The 18,644-nt window shown below is 30.1% G+C and overlaps 4 protein-coding genes across 4 annotated transcripts; 3 read left to right on the top strand and 1 right to left on the bottom strand.

The window, feature by feature from the left end:
* Positions 3,632-9,410, top strand: LOC105158237. The gene is made up of 4 exons (XM_011074912.2): positions 3,632-3,741; positions 3,911-4,228; positions 4,855-4,987; positions 9,300-9,410. Coding segments are annotated over exons 1-4 (522 nt in total). The 5' UTR covers positions 3,632-3,671; the 3' UTR covers positions 9,301-9,410.
* LOC105158239 (40S ribosomal protein S15a-1-like) lies at positions 6,157-6,583 on the bottom strand. Its single transcript, XM_011074913.2, has one exon. The coding sequence runs from the start codon at positions 6,547-6,549 to the stop codon at positions 6,157-6,159; it is 393 nt and encodes a 130-aa protein (XP_011073215.1). The 5' UTR covers positions 6,550-6,583.
* LOC105158240 lies at positions 11,581-12,622 on the top strand. The gene is made up of 3 exons (XM_011074914.2): positions 11,581-11,737; positions 11,817-12,137; positions 12,388-12,622. The coding sequence occupies exons 1-3, from the start codon at positions 11,668-11,670 to the stop codon at positions 12,507-12,509; spliced, it is 513 nt and encodes a 170-aa protein (XP_011073216.1). The 5' UTR covers positions 11,581-11,667; the 3' UTR covers positions 12,510-12,622.
* LOC105158241 lies at positions 16,840-18,367 on the top strand. Its single transcript, XM_011074915.2, has 3 exons — positions 16,840-16,964; positions 17,124-17,441; positions 18,071-18,367. Exons 1-3 carry the CDS (start codon positions 16,895-16,897, stop codon positions 18,202-18,204), a joined length of 522 nt encoding a protein of 173 aa, XP_011073217.1. The 5' UTR covers positions 16,840-16,894; the 3' UTR covers positions 18,205-18,367.

Below are 18,644 nucleotides of genomic sequence, written 5' to 3'. Positions count from 1 at the left end.
AGCCTCTCTCTCTCTCTCTCTCTCTCTCTCTCTCTCTCTCTCTCTCTCTCTCTCTCTCCTATTTTAAAGACGTATTTAGAGCACTGAAGACTTTGTATTATGTTCTTTAATTACATTTATGGAGGTCATAAAAATTCTCTCTCTCTCTATTGATAGGTGTCGAATCCATCAAAAATATATTCCTAATATAAACGTGTGAAAAGTGATGAGTAGGGTCGAATCCACAAAAAATGATTTCAAATTAATCCATTTTAAGAGTAGAAATAAAAATAAAAGGGGGTTTGATTAAAATTTAAATCTAAAACTAAATAGAAAAAGAATACTTAAAGAGAGAAAAATTTCAGTTGAAGACAATATCATGCATAATTCCATGGTTGATTATAGATGCAAAGATGAAAATCATTCATGATAGATAAATTGGTTAAGGTAATTGGTACGACCTAACAACCTCACATTTGCTGACCTTGTTGTTAGTTAAGTAACATCCGTTGACTAAATTCCTAATCAGTAAACAACATTGAGAATGTTTTCAAGATTTAATTTATAGCAGCATTAAGAACTAAAAGGACTCAATTCTAACCAATAAATTCCTACGAGGATTTAATTTTTAAAATTTAGATTGAGCATTCCCCACAACATAATTGAAAACTATTACATAATCAATTATATTTTGTTACCACTAATTATTGAACTAAACAAATAATTATTGATTTACAAGTTCAATTAGCAAGGCAAATATTCGTTACAAAGAATAACGGTATTTGTTCTTCATAAATCAGATTATTTGTAATAAAAATACAGAGAATAACACAAATACCAATATGAATGAAAGTAAAAAGTATAAACTATATCTCACAACTCATTGGAATTAAGCATTCACTGATTTTTAACTGGAATTAGAAGATCTAGCCTAGCATGCTAAGGAGAGAACAAATAAAAGAAGAAGAAAAAATATTATAGAAAAACGCAAAGAATATTTCCCTAAGAATGAGAGATTAAAAAATGTCTATATTATAAATTACATCATATATATATATACTAACTAGTTACCTAATCTATTAGTGCTAAAAAGGTAAATTTCTGATTGAACTAAAAGACTAAAGGAATTAATACTCTTGTCTTTAAGAAATTTCTACAGCAATTATAGTCTCCAACCATCAAAAAGTATTCTAATCAGCTTCAAATCTTTCCAGAAACGAGACTTGAACCTTCCTTTTGCAGCCATATTCCTGCAGCGTTAGGCGTGGGCACGCCTAACTCCTTCTTCTAATCTTTCCACATGTTGATTTTAACTTCACTTTCTCTTTTTTATTTCATCGATCTATTATAAGCTAATGCCGCAATATAACACTAGATTAGAAGCATTTTCACCACAAAATAAAGCAAAATAATTAACACAAAATGTACTCCTATCACCAATCCTACTAGTCGTTGTGACTTATCTCCTAAAAAATATGTATAATTATCTACTCAATAAGTATATATATATCTAATTAATTTATATATACATACACATGCGCACTAGGAGAAATTTCATGCAATTGACACCAACTAGTAATCCTTTATCATGTAATTACCACTGAATCGCTAAATAACTAGTACCAATGTTCATAATTTGATACACAACATAATATATTCAGAATTATTATTTATTTTCTTAGGGCCCTGCTTATCTAAATTGGAGTGATCACTTAATGATATTGGTCGGCTATCATTATTTCAATCGGAATGACTTCTCTCTTTTTTTCCCCTTATCTCACACATCACACAATTCGTATGAAATCCTCATCATCAATCATAACACACAATTTGTATGCTATGTCATATCGTCAATCATACTATACAACACATAGCTCGTATGATATCACGTAATTTCTATTGATCAATGACATCATACAACTCGTCATTAATTGTATCATCATAAGGTACTGCAGTATGCCATTCAGTAAGGTAAGCCATCTCTTTATTTCAATTTATAATATCATATCAATAATTTCATCAGTTCAATGTCATTCGACAATCAATATCCTCGGCAATCACTTTATCACTAAATTTCATTCAACAATCAAATATAATATCACATGATCATTGGTTTGTATTTCTAACACCATAACAATATTTGAGTGCATAACGATATGTTTATAGGACAACAAGGTAATCCAAACAAATAACCAACAATTAACTATCAAGTGCACAACACAAGTATATATATATATATATATATATATATATTCATATATAAATTTAATTAAATATACTTACCTCAATCCCAAAACGATAACGTCAATAGAAGGAGTTGCTCAACCCTCTCCTCTATCTTCGTGTTCTATAAAAAAAAAAAAAAAGAGAGAGAGAGAGAGAATGGCGCCGATTCTAAATAAAATAATGAATATAATATTATTCATATATTTTTCACCAACCTTTTAATTTTTTATTTATATCCAATTCAAATACTTGTTTGGTTTTCTTCTAAATAACTATACATTCTAAGCGTGATAGGTAAATATATTTAATCTATCAATTAATTTATAAGAATTAATTTATTTTATCAAACCCTTCTGCTTTGTTAGCTACCGTTCTTGATAATCGTAAATTAAATTATTTCAAAAATCTTATAAACCTTTTTAATAAATATAATATTTTTAATATTTCTTAAATACTTTTTCTAATATTTTAATTAATTTTCGTCAATTCCTCATAATTATAATTATCAATTAAATATCAATACACATAATTAAATACTTTGTTAATAGATCTGATGAAATTGGATAAACCAATTATAACAATTATTAAATTCAATAAATCAAGTATTTTGATTAATCGATTGTATCATTTTTAAGACAAATATGATATTTAATCAATCACTAATTTATAAATAGTCAAATTCATGAATTTTTTTAGTTAAATATTAAATCAGATAATATAAATTATATTTAATAAATATACTAATTAAATAATATAATTATAATGATTAATAATAATTTAAATAAAAAATTTCCTTACCTGATTTCAATCTCACCTCTGAGTGTTTTCAAGTGCGTGTCTATGTGTTTATTCTTTTTTGTGTGTTAATATTTTTTTAATTATATATATATATATAGAGAGAGAGAGGTGTAGACATATCACAATTTAACTGGTCTTTCATGATTTTGTCATTAATCTGTTTTCTTAATTACAAGATGTGATCTAAAATTACCAAATCATTGATATTTGCTTTCTTTGATGGCAAGACAAAATTATAGAAATTGCCTTAAAATATTTCAATTTAGTACTATTTTTCATCAATTAGTATTTTACTTTATAAAAATTATAAATTTAATGGCAAAATATATTGAACCCGTCAAATTATAAAGGCAATAAATTTTGCATACCTACAATATGTTGGTTGAAAAAAATTATGCCCTCTCAACATACAAATTCACCAGTTACTCTATTTTAAAGGCATACTTATGAATTTTGTGGTTTAGAGGATTCGAAAAGTTTGTATTCTGTTTCTTAATTTATTTTATGAGTTCATAAAAACTTTGGCCCTCTCTCTCTCTCTCTTCCCATCACCATATATAAAGAAGTTGTTCCATCCAACATTTCCATCACATCAGAAAATCTCCAACCCCACCCCCCCCCCAAGAAAGAAAAGGCAAAGAAAAAGAAACCCCACATCAAAGGAAATAATGGGTTGTTCAATGAAATTATCATTGTTTCTCTTCTTTACTTGCTCTCTCTTCGTACAAAGAACACTAGGTATGTGTTCCACGTAAATTAAATATTGAGTCATATTTTTTTATCATTTTGATTCTCATAGTAATGACAATAAATATGTTATGTTATGTACTAATTTTTATATATATATACATTTTATACTTTCATTTATAATAATATGATTGAATATTTTTCTTAATTATTGTTTTAGCGGATGTGATTTGTGAGAATTTGCCCACAAACTTGTGTTCTTTCGCGATTGCATCATCTGGGAAGAGGTGTGTGTTGGAGAATTGCAAAAATGCACAAGAAAAAAAGTGTAAGACATCAGAGGTTGTGGTGGATAAATTATCCGGATACATTGAGACAGATCAGTGCGTGAAAGCATGCGGCGTTTGCCGTGAATCCGTCGGAATATCCTCCGACACATTTCTCTCATCAGAGTTCACTGCCCGTCTCTGTTCTCCTGCTTGCTACCATAACTGCCCTAACATTATCGACCTATTTTTCAACCTTGCTGCCGGCGAAGGTAATTACCTTTAATTATTCCATATAAAATATTAATAGTTAATTATATTTTTTCATGTGAACTATGATCATTTTTACACTTTGGCATCTAAACTTTTCTTTGTCAACTTACCATCTCAACTTTACAAAATTTTGCACTTTGCCATTTATAACTCTTTTTAAACCAAAGTTTTTATTGAGAAACTAGCACATGCAATGCACATGTGAGATTTAAAAGTTATATAATGTGATATTTTCACATATGGACAACATGTGATGTTTTTTCAATAGAAAAATCAACAAAAAGACGATCATATATGGCATAGCTCAAATTTCACATAGTTGAGATGGTAAGTGATACAAAAAAAAAATGATGACAAAATATAAAAACGGACATAATTAGAATAGAAAAATGTAATTTATCCAAATATTAATTACTAATCTTTTTTATTATACCTTGCTTGTTTATTCCAAAATTTTTTGAAACTTAATCAAAGCATATATTCGATCATTTATTTTTGTTAATATGCACATACCCAAGATTTAAACATAAGACCTCCCATAGATGTCTTGTGCCAAACTATTGACATGCCCCTTGGGGACGCATATATTCAATGATTAATTGAATAGATGTTATAAATTATGTAGGAGTATCTTTGCCAGCTCTTTGCAAGAACCAAGAAGAAAAACATCGAGAAATGTTGGCAATTTTGAGCAGTGGTGATGTCATCCCTGGTCCAGTTGCTGCTCCTCTTGTTGCTCCTGCACCAGCATCTTTATAATTTTTTTTATTAAAAATTATAAATTCAATTGTAATCTCATCATTCGTTAACTTCTATGGAGATATTATTACTAAATTAACAGAACATTTAGTCTAAATTAGATTGATGAAATCAAGTTAATTATATGGTGAATGTATTACTTCTGCATTTTTATAATATATAAAATAATATTTTTGATGTGATTGATCACTTAATTTTATTTATATAAAATAACATTAAACTTTTGCCATCTGAATAGTGGAAATGATAGAGAGAGAGAGAGAGAAATAGAGAGAGAGTGGCCGCAGAAATTGAGATAATGGAAGAGAGAGAAAAGAGGAATTCAAAAATGAGAGAAAAGAGAGGGCGGCAAAAAGCTTCCGTTAAAATAACTATAAATTTATTAAATAGAAATTAGATAATCACCTAAAAATATAATTGTTACAAAATCAATTTAAAATAAGAATTATTACAGTACAATTTAGTTTAGAAACACTTGCTTTTTTAAATCTTATGACTATGCACAGGATACTTTGAACCATTACAGAAGACAAAATATTATTTAGTTTCTTACGCTAGAAATTCGTATATAAAACATTTTTAACTAATTTTACATAATAAAAAAATATATTTTTTAAAACGACTTTTTGGAGTGGCTTTCGATTTATTTTTAACATTGTTTCGAATTTTAAGAATAGTATTTGTAACTGTGAAGTGCCCGTTCGAGTTGAAAATATTTTGTAACAGCTTCATTAAAATCGTCCGAAATTTGGAACGAATGTTGCTACGTACTTGCAACAATAACAAATATTGATTTTTTTTCCAAATTTTTTATTTAGTGCCAAATATATTTTTATCTGGACCGGCTCGTGCAATGGTTTTTACAAAAACAAATCGTTACGTTTGAAATTTCGCCTAAAAATTTTAACCTTCCCCATATATTTTCCTATTTTGGAATGGCTTTGCTGATGGAATTTGGATATCAACTTGTTTCTTTTTTTTTGGGGTAAATGTAAGTTTTATTAATAAAATAAGATCATACAGTACAACAGTGCTCAACTGGTGGTTTCCCCCTCGACAGGCCAAGGGATATGCCATAATCTATATAACGCACATGAACTAACAGAACGAGATAAATTAACACTGATAATCCTCTGTCTAATATCTTCCACGATAATGGTAGCTATTATTAATAAAAGAACCCAAGTACTTTACCTCCAACGTTTTTCGTACGTGCCTCTTCGTGATCCATGATTCCAGCAGACGTTGTCAGCACAATATAACCAAACTGTCTCGATGGGAGCAGTCTTCCAGTCCAAGCCTCAATTTCCTTAACACCAACATCAAACCTTGGGCTAATGACACCACATTTGTTTAGTCTTCCATTCAATTCAACCACAATTTTTCCAGCTCTGTGGTCATCAACATACTCAAATTCTCCAATGTATCCATGCTTCTGCATGACCAGAAGAAACTTGATAATCACTTTTGATGAAGGCCTTATCATGACCTGCCGTTTTCCCCTCTTTTCAGCATTATACATACTCTTTAGAGCATCATTCAAGACACTGACTCTCACCATCTTTCAAATCAAGCTGAAAACCTCGGCGGCCGCCCTGCTTGTTTCGTTCTTCTTTTTTTATTTTTTTGGGGGAGGGGGGGTTTGTTTTTGGGAAAAAAAAATTTATTCAATAATAATAAACTTTTCAGAAACTAATTAACATGCGAGAATATATACAGACACTAATACTATTTGACTGGTCTAGCAACCGTCGACAAATGAGATCCATTACACTCGTTGTACCATGACTTATCGGCAATTTACACTATATCGAAAAAACATCTTACAATTCAGACAGATAATCATAGGGTGTCCCACCATACCACGAACTATGACCAACATCAATAGAACAGGAGCTTGTCTCCTTATCAGGCACACCATCGTGGTACAACAAAAAGAATTTGGTTCAATTACATCGAGAATCATCCTCTGGGCCCAAAATGTATTGGTCATCACCCAGTGCATAGTTGCCTCCTCAGCAATTGGGATTTGCTCTGAGGGCTAGATTGGGACCAGCACTGCATCGAAGTACTCCTACACCATCTCCATGGCAAGTTCAATTATAGTATTCCGCCATAAACCCTTTAATACATAAGTTAAAATTGACCTGGTCTGAGGTTTGAAACCTTTTATTTTTGCATTTCCAACATGAACACTTAAAATATTCTTTTGCATGTGCTATTGATTTGCGAGTTGCCCTAAGATAGTTATCCATGCTAGTTATGATGATGATGAAATCATTGCTTATTTTTTAAGGTGATTGATCTTTGATCTGCTGCCATACAAACTGTCCAACAAAAAGCAACAACTACAAAACGTCCTAGGTGTTGTCGTGGGCTAATCTTTGATTTGAAGTATTGTTTGTATGATACTTCATGTAATAATATAATATTGTGTTTAGTTGAAGGAATTACGAAATATGATTAAATGTAAAAAGATCGTTAAGGGTTATCATTTTTTAAGTTATTTTTATTTTAACATTGTAACTAGTGAATAATCACAAAAGATAAAAGTCCTCTCAGTGTTTATTGAAACGCAATTTTTAAAATAATAATTTCTGTGGATATTTTCTTTTTCTTTTTTTCTACATTTATATCAAACAGAAGTCCAAAATAGACATTTAACAATAATAAATAAAATAATAGAACAAAGGTTTAACTTTTTAAAAAATGTTATAAAAGTATGGCGAAAATTATATTTTTTTGAAACTTAATAACTAATTAATACTTAAATGTTTTTAAGAAGTTCTAAAGAAATCAACTAATAATTATTTATTTTATTATTAAATAATTATAGTTTGATATACATTCTTTAAAATATGTATATATTTAAGGAAGAAATTTTTTAATCCCACCTTACACTAATTGATGGAATAGTGTATATCACCTTTGGGACGGGACGCACTATCTCATAAATTAAGGTTGCTAAAACGGGATCAATTATTAATACCAAACACTAATACTATGAACCAAATATATAATTATGTATGAGAAACAAATTTATCATGTTAATCACACAAATCAAAAGAGACCTAATTTAGGATTCAAGATTTCTTGTTGAACATTTTAAGTTCGAATTTTGGATGTATTTGTTTGTTACAAAAAAAAAAAAAAAAATACACCTATAAACAAAATTGTAGCATTCTCAATATAGAAATTCTTGGATTACCCTATTTTAAGGCATACATATGAATTTTGTGGTTTAGCGAATTCGAAGACTTTATATTCTATTTCTCAATTAAATTTCTGAGGTTATAAAAACTCTCTCTCTCTCTTTATCACTGTATATAAAGAAGTTGATCCATCCAATATTTTCATCACATCAAAAAATCTCCAACACCCCCACCCCCCCCCCCCCCCCCCAAACAAAACAAACCTGTGTTTGACTTTTGTAGAATTTTGATTCTCAAAATAATGAAAATAAATATGTTTTATACATACATGTACACATACATACATATTATTCTTTCATTTATCATAATATGACTGATCGATTTTTTAATTTTTATTTTATACAGCGGATGTGGTTTGTGAGAATTTGCCCACAAACTTGTGTTCTTTTGCGGTTGCATCATCTGGGAAGAGGTGTGTGTTGGAGATTTGCAAAAATGCACAAGGAAAAAAGTGTAAGACATCAGAGGTTGTGGTGGAGAAATTATCTGGATACATTGAGACAGATCAGTGTGTGAATTCGTGCGGTGTTTGCCGTGAATCCGTCGGACTATCCTCCGATGCCTTTCTCTCATCGAAGTTCACTGCCCATCTCTGTTCTCCTGCTTGTTACCATAATTGCCCTAACATTGTCGACCTCTTTTTCAACCTTGCTGCTGGCGAAGGTATTTACCTTTAATTATTCCATATGAAATATTAACTATTTTTTTATTATTATTCCTTGCTTGTTTGGTAAGGATTTCTTGAAGCTTAATCGAAGCATATACTTGACCATTTTTTTTAACACGCACACACCGAAGGTTCGAACACGAGATATTTCATAAAGAAGTCTTGTGTAGGAACCATTAGATTGCCCCCTCGAACGCATATATTCGATCATTAACTAAATAGATGTTATAAACTGTGTAGGAGTATCTTTGCCAGCTCTTTGCAAGAATCAAGAAGAAAAACATCGAGAAATGTTGGCAATTTTGAGCAGTGGCGGCGTCAATCCTGGTCCAGTAGCTGCTCCTGCACCAGCATCTTTATAATTTCTGTAATCAAAGATTATAAACTCAATGTAAACTCATCATTCATTAATTTTTATGGAGATATGATTAAATTTCTGTAATCAAAGATTATAAACTCAATGTAAACTCATCATTCATTAATTTTTATGGAGATATGATTAATAATTTAATAAAAGATTTAGTCCGAATTAGAATGATGAAATTAATTTCATTATAGAACCAGCGTATTAATTATGTATTTTTGTAATATAAATAATATTTTTGATGTGATTGGTCTCATATCATCAAATTTGGTTGGATCAAAATCTTCTCCTTCTTTTAGAAAACATTGTTGGTTGAAGAGTATGGCTTAATTCAGTACTAGTGGCACTTGATATATACTACAACTAATCAAAATTAAACTAATTAACTATGTTAAAATTTATAATCAGAAAATATAAAATATGCAAAAATCAATTTCCTATAAACAACTCCACCATTTACAATATTCAACAATTTTTTTTCCAAATAATTTGTAGCTACTAAATGCATTATTAATTTTAGGATTTTATCCCGTCACTGAGAAAAAAAATGAAAGAGAATTGTCATAAAAGATTGTACCGAGCTTATTCAAGTTTATTTGAATTATTATCGAACTTCAAAACTTGCGTTTGAATGAGCTAATCGAGCTTAAATTGGATTAGACATAAGTTGAATTTAAATAATTTAATATTTTTGAATATATTTTATTATTTTTTCAATAATCGAATCGATATGATCGTGAGCGTTGCAATAAAGAATTTGCCTGGCTACATGAGAAAAAGCTTCTCAATACAGATATTCCCAGCAACCCAACAAGTCGAGATTAATTTTTGCTTCCCGATTGAGTGAGATGGTGGGGCGTTGGGGGCGGGAAGGGGGGAAAGAGATGGTGGCAAAGGGATCTTTTGTGGAAGAATATGTACGTTAGATATATTTTACCTCCTGAACTATATACGAAGTTTCATTCATCCTGAAACTAATAAATATAATATTCATCCCCTTTATTTATTTATTGGAACAAAAAATACCCTTATGTATGCATGTTTACTTTTATGTTTCGAGTAGATTTTAAATATTTTGCACATTAATATAATATCAAATTATTTTTTCCATTAAAAAAATATTTTGAGTTGAAATATTGAAAGAGTAATTAATAACTTGAGTATTATTATGTCAAATTAAAGTCATAAAGTAGTATGATAAATACAAGACAAATGCTAATTATGAACTAAAAAAGAAATTAGTTAGCTAATTAAATGAGACTTGACTTTCTTGACAAATGGATGAGTATATTCTATTAACTTACATAAAGAAAATTAAAAATTAAAGAAATGTTGCATATTTTTTAAAAAAAAAAAGAAAAAAAGAAATACACTTTTGTTCTAATTTCTTAAAGTTATGTATTAAAAAAAGGAGATGGAATTATTCATATTTATCTAAAAATTATAGATTGAGTAGTTGATAATTGAAGTTTCAAAAGTTAGTAATATATTTTTACATTCAAAATTTGTGTGTATTTATTTTACTAATTTATTACTTAATTTAAATTTTTAATCAAAATTAAAATACATTAACGAATAATTTACGTTGAACTTAAGATGAAAGTTTAGAAAATATTTGTGTTTTATTAAATATATATATACACAAGGGCAAATTTGTCTAACTATTTAATCTAAGGGGATTAAGTGTTACAATTATTAATTTAGAGGGATAAATCAACGTGTCATTTAGTTAAAGGGGGTAAAGTGTAGTTAACCCTATAAAAAAGAACAAATATTTAGTTTTTTTCAATAAATATTATAAAAATACGGCAAAATTATATTTGTCAAATTTAATTACTAATCAAAACTCAAATAATTTTTAAAAAATTACAAAAGATGAAGTATATAATTTTATATTTTTTATTATTAAATTATTATAACGTGAAATACATTCTTTTAAATTTGCATGTTTTTCACAAGTAAAGGCATATAAGGAAGAAATTTTTTACTACTACCTTAGACAAATTGATGTGATAGTGTACCCCACCTCTTAGACGGGATGAATTATTTCATAAATTAGGATTATTTTGACCGGGTTCAATATTAATATCGGGCTCTATTACTGTAACGTATGATTATGTATGATACGCAATTTCATCATACCTAATTATATAACCCAAAAATCTGTTAAAAAAATCATAGCATTCTCAATATAGAAATTCATCAGAGTACCCTATTTTACGGACATACATATGAATTTTGTGGTTTAGAGGTTTCCAAGACTTTATGTTCTGTTTCTCAATAAAAATTGTGAGGTTATGAAAATTGTCTCTATCTCTTTATCACTGTATATAAGAAGTTGTGAAGTCCCATATTTCCATCATATTATAAAATCTCCAAACCCCCTCCCCCCAGCAAAAAAGCAAAAAAAAACAAACTCCACATCAAAAGGAAATAATGGGTTCTTCAGTGAAATTATCATTGCTCCTCTTCTTCACTTGCTCTCTCTTTGTTCAAATAACAATCGGTATGTCTTTCAATCTGTTAGATTTTCGTCTCATTTATAATAATATGATTGAATAGTTTTTAATTTTTATTTTATTCAGCTGAGGACGTGATTTGTGAGAATTTGCCCACAAATTTATGTTCTTTCGCAATTGCATCATCTGGAAAGAGGTGTGTGTTGGAGAACCACAAAAATGCGCATGGCAAAACGTGTAAGACATCAGAGGTTGTGGTGGACAAATTATCTGGATACATTGAGACAGATGAGTGCGTGAAAGCATGCGGTGTTTGTCGTGAATCCGTTGGGTTATCCTCCGACGCCTTTCTCTCATCCAAGTTCACTGCGCATCTCTGTTCTCCTGCTTGCTACCATAAGTGCCCTAACATTGTCGATCTTTTTTTCAATCTTGCTGCAGGCGAAGGTAATTTTTCTTTAATTATTCCATATAAAATATTAATTACTTTTGTTATTGTTATTATTCCTTGCTTGTTTGTTGCGGATTTCTTGAAGCTTAATCGAAGCATATACTCGATCATTTTTTTGACACGCAAACACCCAAAGTTCGAACATGAAATACTTCATAAAGAAGTCTTGTGCACGAACTATTAGAGTGTCCTCCTGATGATGCACATATTCGATTATTAATTAAATAAATGTTATAAATTGTGTAGGAGTATCTTTGCCAGCTCTATGTAAGAACCAAGAAGACAAACATCGAGAAATGTTGGCAAGTTTGAGCGGTGACGGCGTCAACCCTGGTCCGGCAGCTGCTCCTACACCAGCATCTTTATAATTTCTGTAATCAAAGATTATAAACTCAATCGTAAACTCATCATTCATTAATTTTATGGAGATATTATAAATAATGTAATAGAAAATTTTGTGATGTAATTAAGTAATTCATTATATAGCGAGTATTAAATATGTACTTTTATAATATATAAATAATATCTTTTATGTGATTGATCACATGTTATCAAATTCGAATAGAGCATGTAAAATTAATGGCCCAAACCAAAGGCGGTTTTTTACTTGGACGGCCAAATCACTTATTGGCCCACTGGGCCACTCAATCCGCTGACCCGATTCACTACCAGGATTGACCCGGCAGCCTCACTACTTAAACCTAAATCTGCCAAACCCTAATTCATTTTCCCCCCTTTCCTTCGACTGCTCCTCTTCTTCTTCCCTTAATCGATTTGTGGGAATCTCCCCTGTCTCCTTGTCTTCTGCTCTTGCCTCTTCTCCATAATGATCGTTAGCGTGCCTTCAATGAACAGCCTCTTTATATGGCTGGTTCATTGCGGCTCTTGGGTAAGTTAACTGATAGAAACTCTCTCTCTCTCTCGTTCTCGTCTTCTCTGTAAAAACCCTAAACAGCCTTTGTGGCCTTTCCTCAGTGGATCCTTTCGGTGGAACCTTTGTGGTTCAAAGTAGCCTGTGTGGCTTAAGTGATTTGAGCAACCGATAAAAGGTTGTGACCTTTGGCCTCGGTAGGCCTTGGGTCTTAAAGGCTCTGAGCCGTGGTATTCTCTGTTATGTTTCCCCGTTATATTACTGCTATATTTCCCTTAGCATTTGTAATTCTGTTCTTGTAGGGCGATTGTAATTCATATTAGAAAGGCCTGTAATAATTTTTGTTTCTGTAATTATTCATATTGTAATATTGCCGGAGACCGATTCACTTCTAACAGAGCAAATCATCTTCTTCTTTTTTTCTACAATTTACCTTATAGTAGAAAGCATTGATGGTTGAAGAAGACGGCTTAATTCTGTTTTCTAATTTTGGATTTCTTTTATTTTATTGATTATTTGATTTTTTATTTTTGAAAACTAAAGAAAAAAACATAAATGCGTAAAAAGATTCTGTAAAAATTGCTGAAAATTTTGTTTTATATTTTCGTATTTTCCAAGGCAAGATAAAACACACTCAATGTTTGTTTTTGTGTTTTTACACCTTATTTGTGTGTTTTTTTTTTCAACTTTCTATATATAATATATATACACTTATACATATAATATAAAAGAGACATGATTTGACAATAAACAGTGATTTTTGTATTTAAAAGATACAATATTTATATATATATTTATATATAAAAAGATATACGAAAAAGATATAATTTGATAATGAACAGTGATTTTTATCTCTCAAATCCCAACATCAAAACCTAAACCACTTATTTTAAAATATTTTAAATTACCTCAAAATACAAATCCAAACATATAATCTATTTTCAACACACTTATTTATCTCTATTTTTCTCTCTTTTATCTCCAAATCATAAAATAAAACAATCCAAACACTATTCAAATTTCTTCCGCAGTGTGAAGACCATCAAATTGAATATGTATAAATGGGATGGACATATTGCGAAACCACATGATGATGATTTGATGATTTTCACTATCCCAATCCTCAAGTCGTTCAATGAATTTGGTATTTGTTTCATCTTTTTCTTGGGCTGATTTGGTGATATCACTAGCGACGCTACGCCAAAATTTCGTTCCAATCAAAAAACTTTCACAGCTCATGTCCACAAATTGTTCTAAGATGGTGGCAACAGGTGAAGCAATTTCTAGTTTATCCATATGAAGTATGACACAGATAAAAATATGTAACAAAAGTGACAAGTAACTGAAATAATGGAACGGAACGGAGTACCAACTGCAAAATCAATTGTGATGAACCAACAACAATCGTGCAACAAGAACAGAAGGGTTGCCCGTGGTGAGGAGGGCCGCGGTGTTGGGGGGGGGAGATAGCGGGTGGCAGGGAGGGCTGCAGTGTTGGAGGAAGATGGTGGCAGCGGTAGCAGCCAGGGAGAGGAGGCACGGCGAGGGACTCATGGTGTTGGGGCACAGAGGGACTGGCGGTGTTGGATATGTATCAATACTACCTGCCTTGGATTTGCTAGAACAAGAACAGGAAAAATCAATGCAAAGATTGTTAGTTTTCGTTCGGATTAATTACATTACGAAATTCTTAATTATATTCTAGATATTACTATCAGTTTGTTCATAAATGGAAGAATAGTTTTATATAGATATATAGGCGAGGTTTGTGTAATTATACAAATATCAGATGTATATATATGAACTTAAATATTTCAAATATTTTATACTTTGTGATATGATCATATGACATTAATAATTATGTCCTAAGGTAATTTTGTCAAGTCCACAATTTATCCTTTTTAACAATTATAAAAAAATCAAGTAATTAAGTACAATATAAAATCTATCACACCATAATCATCCAATACTACGTGCAAAGTAAACAAAAATATTAAATAATCATCTCACCAAGTAATCTAATAGTAATCGTGAAATTATCCTACCCCTCTTAATCCCATAAAAAAATGGTAAATTATATTACCACCTTACGAGATTAGACCAAATTACATGAACACTCCCCGTGTTCTATAAAATTACAATGAGGGGTGTTGGTGCAATATTTGTCAGGAGGTGTTTGTGTAAGTTTTGCATTTGAATAGAGAATATAGTTGTAATTATAATCGTAACCACAAAGGGTGTTGCTATAATTTTATAAGAGTTAATAAATATTTATGTATTTTGATATAATCTTATGAAGTGTCAATATATTTATCCTTAAAAAAATAAAAAAGTAAATTATGCTAAGCAAACAGGCTTTACCAACGGAGAGGGCCGACGAACTGGGCTTCAAGACTTGACGAAATGCGGATATGGAACGACGGGCAGCGAAGGAACCAACAAGATGAAGTAAATTATATCATTGACGTGCACATGATTAACAGCAAAAAATGTCGAGGAATTTAATTTTTATGTATTTTGTTATGTATTGTGGAGATAGAGAGTTAAAAATAGATATATATATACATACATATGTGTTGGAGATGGTGTATATTTAAATTTATTTTTAGAGATAATTTAAAATAAGTGTTGCGTGTTCGATGTTGTGTTTTGGAAGACAAAAGTCACTGTTTATTGGTCAAAATCATGTCTCTTTTATATGTAATTATATATGTGTTTGTGTATTTATGCCAAATGAGATGTGGTGTTTTTATATGAAAATAAACATTGAATATGTTCCGACTCATTCTTGAGATGGGCGGAAAATGAAAGCAAGTGGACCCCACTATAAACTTGTAGACAAATATATTATATCCCACGCTCCTCTTTATTGTAGCAACTGATCAATATGATTATTGTCCTATAACTTTGATCTGAATTCATTCCGATCCTTTATTTTTGGCAATATTATAACATTAGTCCTTATATATCAATTTTGTGTTGATTTGATCTTTTAGCCTAATTTATGACTCTTTTGTCATAGACTAATAGTAAATAATAACGCTCTAAATGTAATACAAATAAATATTCTTTCGATAAATTATATATTTATCCTAAATAAGGTATTTATCTTTTTTCTATATATTACTATTTAATATATTTATATATACTATACAATAAAATATGTGTTAAAGGATATTTTGTGATTTTAATGAAGTAATATTTTTTATATATTTTATTATTAAACTATTATAGTTTAAAATACATTTTTTTAAACTGACATGTTTTTCTCAAGGCATATAAGGAAGAAAATATTTTAATCCCACGATAAACTAATTAATGGGATAGTATATCCCACCATATGGGATATAATATCCCCATAAATTAGGATAATTAAAATCGATTAGTATTAGTATTAGTATCGAATTCTAATACTGTCAACAAATGTAAAATTATGCATGATAAGTAATTTTATCATATTTAATGTATAATTATGCATGATAAATAATTTTATCATATATAATTACACGAATTAAATCAGACCTAATCTGGGACTCAAGAATTCTTGTTGAAGATCTTGAGTTCAAATTTTGGGTGCATATATTTGTAAAAAAAAAAAAAAAGGGACACCTAAAAGAATTATTGCATTCTTAATATAGAAATTCATCAATTACCCTATTTTAAGGACATACATATGAATTTTGTGGTTTAGAGAATTCGAAGACTTTGTATTCTGTTTTTTCAATTAAATTTGTGAGGTTATAAAAATTTTCTCCCTTTCTCTTTCTCTCTCTATCACTGTATATAAAGTAGTTATCCCATTCAACATTTCCATCACATCAGAAAATATCCAACCCCCCCCCCCAAAGAAGAGAAAAAGAATCCCCACATCAAAAGAAAATAATGGGTTCTTCAATGAAATTATCATTGGTCCTCTTTTTTACTTGCTCTCTCTTTGTTCAAAGAACACTAGGTATGCCTTTCTTGTAAATTTAAGTATTGTGTTAGATTTTTTTATCATTTTGATTGTCAAAATAATGAACAAATAAATATGTTATGATATGTATTAATTTTATATACATCATTTATAATAATATGATTGAATAATTTTCTTAATTTTTATTTTATACAGCGGATGTGATTTGTGAGAATTTGCCCACAAACTTGTGTTCTTTTGCAATTGCATCATCTGGGAAGAGGTGTGTGTTGGAGAATTGCAAAAATGCACAAGAAAAAAAGTGTAAGACATCAGAGGTTGTGGTGGAGAAATTATCTGGATATATTGAGACAGATCAGTGCGTGAAAGCATGCGGCGTTTGCCGTGAATCCGTCGGAATATCCTCCGACACATTTCTCTCATCAGAGTTCACTGCCCGTCTCTGTTCTCCTGCTTGCTACCATAATTGCCCTAACATTATCGACCTATTTTTCAACCTTGCTGCCGGTGAAGGTAATTACCTTTAATTATTCCATATAAAATATTAATAGTTAATTATATTTTTTCATATGAACTATGATCATTTTTACACTTTGGCATCTAAATTTTTCTTTGTCAACTTACAATCTCAACTTTATAAAATTTTGCACTTTGCCATTTGTAACTCTTTTTCAACCAAAGTTTTTATTGAGAAACTAGCACATGCAATACACATGTGAGATTTAAGGGTTATATAATGTGATATTTTTACATATGCACAACATGTGATGTTTTTTTAGTAGAAAAATCAACAAATAGACGGTCATATATGGCATAGCTCAAATTTCACATAGTTGAAATGGTAAGTGATACAAAAAAAAATATTTGATGGCAAAATATAAAAACAGACATAATTAGAATATCAAAATGTAATTTATCCAAATATTAATTACTAATCTTTTTTATTATACCTTGCTTGTTTATTCCAAAATTTCTTGAAACTTAATTAAAGCATATATTCGATCATTTATTTTTGTTGATATGCACGCACCCAAGATTTAAACATAAGACCTCCCATAGATGTCTTGTGCCAAACTATTGGCATGCCCCTTGGGGACGCATATATTCAATGATTAATTGAATAGATGTTATAAACTATGTAGGAGTATCTTTGCCAGCTCTTTGCAAGAACCAAGAAGAAAAACATCGAGAAATGTTGGCAATTTTGAGCAGTGGTGATGTCATCCCTGGTCCAGTTGCTGCTCCTCTTGTTGCTCCTGCACCAGCATCTTTATAATTTTTTTTATTAGAAATTATAAATTCAATTGTAATCTCATCATTCATTAATTTCTATGGAGATATTATTACTAAATTAACAGAACATTTAGTCTAAATTAGATTGATGAAATCAAGTTAATTATATGATGAATGTATTACTTCTGCATTTTTATAATATATAAAATAATATTTTTGATGTGATTGATCACTTAGTTTTATTTATATAAAATAACATTGAACTTTTGCCATCTGAATAGTGGAAATGAGAGAGAGAGAGAGAGAGCAACTGCAAAAATGGAGGAGAGAGAGTGGCCGCAGAAATTGAGAAAATGGAAGAGAGAGAAGAGAGGAATTCAAAAATGAGAGAAAAGAGAGGGCGGCAAAAAGTTTCCGTTAAAATAAATATAAATGTATTAAATAGAAATTAGATAATCACCTAAAAATATAATTGTTACAAAA

This window comes from Sesamum indicum, linkage group LG3, assembly GCF_000512975.1.
Source record: "Sesamum indicum cultivar Zhongzhi No. 13 linkage group LG3, S_indicum_v1.0, whole genome shotgun sequence".
In the NCBI taxonomy this organism is placed as follows: Eukaryota; Viridiplantae; Streptophyta; class Magnoliopsida; order Lamiales; family Pedaliaceae; genus Sesamum; species Sesamum indicum.
This window is presented reverse-complemented; position numbering and strand designations above follow the sequence as displayed.